The sequence below is a fragment of the Monodelphis domestica genome, chromosome 7, assembly GCF_027887165.1.
Source record: "Monodelphis domestica isolate mMonDom1 chromosome 7, mMonDom1.pri, whole genome shotgun sequence".
Classification (NCBI taxonomy): domain Eukaryota; kingdom Metazoa; phylum Chordata; class Mammalia; order Didelphimorphia; family Didelphidae; genus Monodelphis; species Monodelphis domestica.
The window spans coordinates 155,674,006-155,682,625 of record NC_077233.1 but is presented as its reverse complement, the minus strand read 5'-3'; the positions used below and the strand labels follow the sequence as shown (position 1 = coordinate 155,682,625).

Genomic DNA, 8,620 nt, shown 5'->3' with positions numbered 1-8,620 from the left:
ACACTTAAATCCTCTGGGTCTCAGTTTTCCCAATTGTAAAATGAGGGAACTTGACTGCATGATCTCTAAGATCAACTTTCTTGTTCTTGATAAACATTAAAGTATCTTCATCATTACTACATCAAAAAAACACTTATAGCAATTTTAAAGTTCATTTTTTATTAAAATAAGTACCAACTCAGACAATATCACCTACCTCAGGCTTTACTTTCTTTTCTCAGGAAAAGTTATACTTCCTTTATTGTTGGCTAGGCCTACAAAACCAAAGCAAAATAGAAGATATCATCAGTCTTCTGAACCTAGAAAAGAATAGACAGTTTTTAATAGTAGTATGAATTGTCTCTTGAAATTGAGAACCACAATTGCTTCCTTTGCTTTCTCTATACTGACCAAGAGAGAAATGCACAGTGAAGCTGCTATACTTGCACCAATTTTTTCACCAATTCAGATGGTCTGGATCTATTGAATGTCCTACAAGGCACATTTCAATTTAAAAAAAATTTATATCACTATGCAAGTGAATAAAAAACGTACATGGGGGAAGTAATCAGCTAATTTTCAAACTGTCCAATTAATTTGGCCAATTATCTCATTTTCCAAATGTCACATATATAAATGTTCATTATAGTTCATGTCCCATTTTAATATATTTCTAATGTAATAAATTTATATAATTATTATACTCTATTTAAATATATTATATAAAATATAAGTATAAATGTATATTATACTTAACTAGAGAGTTATCAAATCTCACCTCTTAATACAAACTACGTGACACTGGACATGTGATAACTTCTCAATGTTATAGGCCAGGGGTGTCAAACTGTTGGAACCAGATTAAAATAGAATTAGAAAATGTTTAACAAAATAAAAATCCAATACAGCATAGATAAAATATTAACATGTGGTTCTGCAGGGAGATGTTTCCATTTGAGTTTGCAACCACTGACTGCTCTAGACAATTCTTCTAAGCCTTTAAGTTGCAAAGAAGATGCCAAATTATGTTGACAGAAAGATTCCTCACCTGGGAGATCTTTATACTGTAGAGCAGCAGTTCTCAACCTCTCAATTTGTAGCAACAAGAATACATAATGCATATCAGGTATTTACATTCCGAATCATAACTGTAGCAAAATTACAGTTTTGAAGTAGCCACCAAAAGAATTTTTTGGTTTGGGGTCACTGCAACATGAGGAACTGTATTGTGGGATCACGGCATTAGAAAGGTTGAGAACCACTGCTGTAGGGAATCATTTATTGAGTTCATTAGGAAATAGAGTTAAGTAGCATAAGTTATTGATAGCTGCATAAGAGAATTATGAGTTAGGTTTCTTTAAAAAATCTGAATGGAATCTCAGATGGATTTATGGATAAGAGAGAATTTTCCCAGAGTGCTTTGAGAGACAGTCACCCAACTGACTTTCACTCTTTGGGCTGACACTGTCCTTCATGAAAGGTGGTCCTAAGAGCTGCTCAACGAGATTGAGAAAATCTCAGTGTTTTTTACATCTAAAGATTCATCTAAAAGACCTGAAAAGTGAAGGAGATTTTGGGGTGAAATATCAGTGCAAGTCTCAGCAGGTTTGCTATGCAAGTGGAGAGAGGTTGTGAAGGTTCAAAGCTGTTTGTTCATCTATACAGCAAGGAAGAAAGGGAGACCAAACTCATTTCTCTTGTGTAAAATTTAGATTAGGGTATATAGATTAAGGCTTTGGGGGATTTAAATAAAATAGGAAAAGAGAGTAATCTCAACTCTGGGGAAGAAGATCTTTGCAGATAAGATTTTGGGGTGGTTAGAGTAAGAATTATTAGCTTAGGGACTTATATATTATAAGAATTTCTTTTCCACTTGTTTTCTTTTACTATCCCATCCATTAGTTTTTTTTCTAACCCATAATAAAAAAATATATGTACATATATATGTATATATATATATATGTGTGTGTATATATATATATGTGTGTGTATATATATGTGTGTGTATATATATATGTGTGTGTATATATATATGTGTGTGTGTATATATATATATATATATATATATATATATATATATATATATATATATATATATATATATATATATATATATATATATATATATATAATACAACTGGCTGAGCCAGAATTCTTAGGCTGCTCTGAGAAGCCATTTTTCTCAGTCACACCAACAGCCTGACCACCCAGGACAAATCTATTGATATTACCATACTATACCAATAATCAATAAGGGTTAGAAAACCCTTATAACAATACCAATCAAGTCATAGTTCCAGCTTCTATCCCTATATTTCATTTTAATTCAGTATTTCTATACATATGAATATATTATAAATATATTTTTATTTTTATATAAAACTGGATTTGTTACAGTATATGTTACTGACATATATAATACTGATATAGTACATATTTGTTACTAATAAATCTACCTTTAAAAAGGCAGAAAGAATCAGATATTTATTGCAAAAAGTCAACAAAGAATTTATTTTTAAGTAGCATCATCCACCGATCTAATCTCACAGTTATGATAAAACTTAAAGACCTATAAAAATGTGAGTAATAATTGTACCATTCCTCTGCTCAAAATCCTTCACCAGTTTTTCCTACTAAAAGTTCAAACTTCTTAACACAACAATTCAAAACCTTTTTTTAAGTCCATTTCCCTGAGACTTGTCTACTGTTTTAACATTTCTACTTTACATTGTTTCCAATCTTATACTTTAAAATGAATTCTGATTTTCGGAAGATGGGGAGAGAAAGGAGCGATATATTACAATTCAGTTAAAATGAACTACTCCCTATCCTCAGTACACATCCCATGCTCTACAAAACTCTTACATGTCTTTGATCACATCATTTTCCAAAATGCTAGTATGCCCCATCTTGGTAAAAAAAATTCTACCTGTCCTTTAAAGGTCAACCAAATAACAACCCTTTCATGAAAGTACTGAATCTCCCCATCCCCTTCATAAATGATCTTTTCCTTCCTTGGGCTTCATATGGAACTTGGGTGTGAATCTTTTCACACTTATCAAGTAGCAGTTTTTATCAAAGTCCTTTTCCTAACGTGTTTTATCTGTCTAACTAGGTACAGATTTCAGTAATGGCAAAGGTTGTTTTATTCAATCTTTCTATCTCCCCCAACATTTGTGACATTATTCTGGATAGAGCAGGAACTTGATAAATGATGACAATGCCTAAAGATCAAACAATTAGGCACCCCATGAACCTAGAGATCTAGAGAAATCAGAGATATGAAAACAAAATAATTAATTTATAATAAATCTGAATTCCACTATTATTTATATGTGCAATTGAATGCAACTGAGGTCCCACTACTCAACCATTATTGGGCTCTCCTATCTAGCTAGGTTTCCTTTTAAAAAGCACGATAAATTTAAGGAAATGTGAAATGATTGGGCTGGATCAAAGAAGTAGCACCAAGTGAAGAAGTCTTGGAGCAAATAAGTAATCAGATGAAGATTACACAGAGCATAAAACAATTACTATTATACTATAGAAGGCAGTGACAGAAGCACCCAGTGTAAAAATGTTGCCTAGTGAGTGTATTAGGGGATTATTTTAAGAGGAAGATGATAATTTCAAGATCAGAGCTGTCAATCTCCTCCCTCCTCCCACTTTCCTCCCTTCTGCCCTTCCCTGTTTTACCTCCCTCATCCCTCCCCTCCCCCAGTTGATTCTACAACTCAAAGTGAATATCTTGGTATATCAAACAAACCTCTCTCTAAATTTAAGTAAGGGGGGTTATTTGGGAGAAGGGGAAAGGTAAAGAAGTTGAAGGGAGAGAGGGTTTGGGGTTTCCCTAATACTAAAACAATTCCTAAATTGAAGGTGGAATAGAGTTCAGATTTGGGAAAATGGCCAACAGGTTTGAAGATTTAGTCACTGGAGTATTGTAGGGAGAAACCAGAGAGCAGGACTTTTCTGTCCTTCCTCCTTTCTGTCCCAAGGGCAAGAGACCAAGTTTTTCAGTTGTCTATTCCTTTTCAACAGTCCTTCCTGGTTACCATTCCAATTAGAAGGTCCTCCTTGATTGACAGTTCAGCAGTCCTGGCTTCTCCAGCTCTGCTGCAGACTTTTCCCATTTTCTCTCCTCCACAACATTACATTCCCCCATTTTGTCTTTGGACAGGATGTAGCCTGCATCCTGTATTGCTGTTACTTACCTCTTAAATATATCTTGTCAAATTTCTAACTACCTATTCTTAACCCTATACTAAATTAAATATTCCTTTACCCTCCCAAAACACTAAATCCTAATCTGTCTTGACTATTCTGTCTACCTAACTATGCTAAATTAGGGTATAGGAAAATGATTTAGGTAACAGGGAATTTACATGAATATAGTTTTGAACATAACAAACCATGTAACAATTTAAACAATTTCAGCAGTATTTTGAATATGTAACTGTCTTATCTCCTTATGTCTATAAATTCTACTAAGTAAAAATTTCTATTACTAACAATTGTTAACATAAAATTATAATGTAATCTAACTTCTATTCTTAATTTTATTTCTGTTCCTACATTCCTCTGACATTAAGCTGTCTCTATTGTTAGTCATTAGAAAATTAATAAAATTATTTTAATATAATTAGTTTGTTAGTATATTAGTATTTACATATGCATATAGGTTTGTATCTATACAGCTTTACATATGTACAAATATAATACATTGTTTTGATTTCAGTGCAAACTCATGCAGATAAGAAATTTGTCTGTTTGAATTTTCCACAGAAATTTATCAGTATGAATTTTGCGTGTTGCAATTATGCATGTGTTATATACTTACCCAGTCCTTGAGATTTCCTTCCACATTGTGTTTATGTGTATCATATGTATGTATATGTGGAATTAACATGTATGTCTCATTCTTACATGACCTCATGACCACAAGTCCAAAATTTCAAAGTCCTTCCATGTCTTTTGATGTTGATTGTAGAAACATATGTGTCTTGGTTTCTTCCTCTGTGCTACATACACTTGTTGCCTGTCATCAACTCTTGATTGAAGTCCTATGTTTTTTAATATTCAGGAACATGCATGTATGTGCGGCTTTACATGTGCATTGTGTAAGATTGAAATTTTGTTTCCTTGTGCATGAAAGATATGAATTCTTCATGTGTGCTTGTTAGTATTCATGAGTTGTTCTTCATGCATGGAAGTAAGTTTTTCATATGATCATCTTCATGAGTGGATGTATGTTGTATGTTGTATTATATGTATGTTATGATTATAAATTTAATATTTTCTTATCTTTTGATGTTTGAATTTTCACACTGGGATTTATTGTTTGCTCTCTTTGATGTTCATGTTATGTTGACTTTTGAGGTTTCTTGGAAATAGAATGATGAAATAATGTACTTCATTTAGTTCATAAGAGTTATGTTTTCTTAGTGAAATAACTTTACTTTCTTTGTTGTTACAATTGTTGGCAGAGACTTTGTGGAGGTTTTGTAGAAACTTTTCTTTGGAGCTAATTTTAAAGTGTCTATTTTTCTTTTCTATCTGTTTTACTCTCTATCCGGAGCTGTTTCATTTGCTTTAGCAGTGCTTATTTGTTCTAATTTGTACTCTAGTGTGCTTTCCTTTAAGTTTTCTTTCATAGCTTTCCATTCATAGGGTCTGTTGTTGATTAATGCTAGGGCTATTTGTTTCAGATGTCATATTTATGCATCTTCATTGATGTTAATGTTATGGGTGTGATGCAATTTTACATGTGAAGTATTGAACCATGGATCTTTTTGATCAACCTTTATAGCTGTTGGGGTTGTCATTATGACCATTGTTAGATCGATCCATCTTGGTTCTGTAGGACATTCCCTATTAAAGTTCTTGACATGTACTTTGTCTCCTGGTTTTATCTTATGCAATGAAAAAATCTAATGGTATTCTTTGCACAAATAAACCCAGTTTCCTCAGTTTTTCCAATCTATCTTGTATTTATTTTAAATATTCATGAAGTATACATTCCCCTTTTAACATAGACAGGTATGATGGCTTTACTGTCCTACCATGCCAAAATGGTTGACCATATAGCATTTCAAATGGTAATATATGTAAGTCAGTTCTAGGTCTAGTTCTTATGTTGAACAAAGCAAGAGGCATAACATCTGTCCATTTTAACTGTTTTATGAACAGACTTTACCTATTTGGGTTTTCAATTCTTTGTTCATATGTTCCACCTGGCCTGAACTTTGGGGTTGATAAACTGAGTGATAATTTCATTTGAACTCCAGATAGGTCATGTTTACAAGGTTAGAGAAGTCAAAATCCTCTCTTTGCTCCCCAGTTGGCCAGTTCATCAGGGTGCTCTCAGATCTCTCAGATAGTTTTGTCTATGAATTGGCAGTGTTCATGGGGGCTAAATAATTCTGCCAAAAGGAACTCTGTATCTTCAAAACTTGGCTCAAAGATACGAAAAGCTCTTTTTAATTCCTTGTGAGATCTATAAGATTCAGATATAAATTTTGGGAATCTGTTCTTTATAGAATCCAATTCTTGTGCTGTGAATTGTTTATGGACTTTGGAGTATAACACTCCAGCTGTGTAAGAGATCTTAGTAATGTTAATGTCCTTAATGGAAAAATTTTCTCAGCCTCTTTGTTTGCATTAGTGTCCTTGTCCTTGTTATTTCCCTGTGCACCTGACTTGTTTTTCTTAGTCTTCTTTTCTTTATCCTTTGTTACATTGTCTGCATGTCCATTTCCCTTATCTTTGATCTGATCTAACCCATTTGTCTTTAAAAATTCTTCAAAAAAGTTTTTCACCAGTACTTCCAAATTGGTGTCAACTACCATTTGTGCCATTGTCCTTGGAACTAAAAATTTATAAATGTTCTTCATGTATGTGAGTCTGTATTGCAGCCATGGTAAAAATATAAGCCTGAGTTAGTACTTGCCATAGGATAGTGTCTTTTTGAAATGGTATGTTCATTATAAAAGTGGTGGTATTTGTTATGTACCCCATTGTTTCTAATAGTATAGCAGTCATGGTACTATACAGGATATTGTAAACCCAATAGCCTGCAATTATTGCCAACACCATCGTCCCACATACTATTTGTTTGAACACCTTGTCTTTTGGCTTCCTCTCTATAGGATGTTGATACAGTCTGTTTAGGGTGCCCAACAGAAGAGAATGAGAAGCCAAGAGTCACATATAGTCTGGAATTCACTTTTGATGCCGATACTCGAGTTGCTATCACAATATACTGCCAAGCAATGGAGGAGTTCATGAAAGGGATGGCAGTATACAGCACAAAGAATCCTTTGTTGCAGTCCAAGACAGTCCATTATAAGAGAGGAGTGAGCCAGCAATTCTCCCTTCCTTCTTTCAAGATTGATTTCTCAGAATGGAAGGATGAGCTGAACTTTTATCTGGACCAAGGCATATTTCCAGTACTGATCCAGGCTGTTGTAGATGAAGGAGATGCAGGGCCTACCAAAAATTTCCCTTCACAAACAGAGTGTAAGGTAGCAGATGTAGTTTCAGCCATGGGCACTTATGTGTAAGTAGCCTTGGAGGACAGTTGTGGAAGTAAGTGGTCATGCCCATGTGCTATTAGCTGCTTTTGAGAAGCACGTTGATGGCAGTGTCTCTGTGAAACCTTTAAAACAGAAACAGATTGTGGATCGAGTCAGCTACCTCCTCCAAGAAATCTATGGTATTGAAAACAAAAACTATCAGGAAACCAAGCCCTCTGATGAGAACAGTGACAATAGCAATGAATGTGTTGTGTGCCTGTCTGACCTTTGAGACACTCTGATCCTTCCCTGACGACACCTTTGACCTTTGTAACTCATGTGCTGATACCCTGCCATAACAAGCAAATAACTGCCCCAATTGTAGGCTGCTTTCCCTATGTCACACCTGCTCCCCATGAACCTGTGAAGACCCTACAAAGCTTGGTGAATGTTCGAAGACTCTACAACTTGTTAAGTACAAAGATGATACTGACAGCCCAACAGGTTTGAAGATTCAGTCACTGGAGTATTGTAGGGAGAAACCAGAGAGCAGGACTTTTCTGTCCTTCCTCCTTTCTGTCCCAAGGGCAAGAGACCAAGTTTTTCAGTTGTCTATTCCTTTTCAACAGTCCTTCCTGGTCACCATTCCAATTAGAAGGTCCTCCTTGATTGACAGTTCAGCAGTCCTGGCTTCTCCAGCTCTGCTGCAGACTTTTCCCATTTTCTCTCCTCCACAACATTACACTAGGTACTTATGTTAGAAGAAATAAGTGAGCACACAATTTTGAAAACATAAGTAAAAGGGCTTATAGGAATATAAGAATTAGTAGCTGACAAAGAATTGTATAATTTCAGTTGATCCCATCATATCAAAACCTGAAAATAAAAGTTTGACAAATGTCCTGGGTATGTAAGGATCTTTTTCATATTTAAAAGAAAGCTGGACATGGAGTCAAGTGAAAACAAGGTTGGAATTCTGCCTAGCACTTACGATCCATCTCTTGAGAATCACTCTCTGAGCCTGTTTCCTCAATAGTAAAATGTGGATGACATTGTAAGGATCAAATGAAATAATGTATGTAAAGATCTTTGCACATTTCAAAGTGTTATGTAAATTGGTTATTTCC

General features: G+C 34.5%; 1 protein-coding gene across 1 annotated transcript; it reads left to right on the top strand.

Annotated features, from left to right (window-relative positions):
* The first annotated feature begins 1,410 nt into the window (after positions 1 to 1,410).
* Positions 1,411 to 8,620, top strand: LOC107649605 (E3 ubiquitin-protein ligase MGRN1-like). Its single transcript, XM_016424090.2, has 2 exons — positions 1,411 to 1,584; positions 7,128 to 8,620. The coding sequence occupies exons 1-2, from the start codon at positions 1,453 to 1,455 to the stop codon at positions 7,539 to 7,541; spliced, it is 546 nt and encodes a 181-aa protein (XP_016279576.2). The 5' UTR covers positions 1,411 to 1,452; the 3' UTR covers positions 7,542 to 8,620.

What these genes read in the sequence shown, in the direction of transcription:
- LOC107649605 (XM_016424090.2), top strand. Translation starts at nt 1,453, where the DNA reads ATGAAAGGTGGTCCTAAGAGCTGCTCAACGAGATTGAGAAAATCTCAG. An exon ending in ATCAGTGCAAGTCTCAGCAG is followed by an intron (nt 1,585 to 7,127) that starts GTTTGCTATGCA and finishes TCCTCTCTATAG; the next exon opens with GATGTTGATACAGTCTGTTT.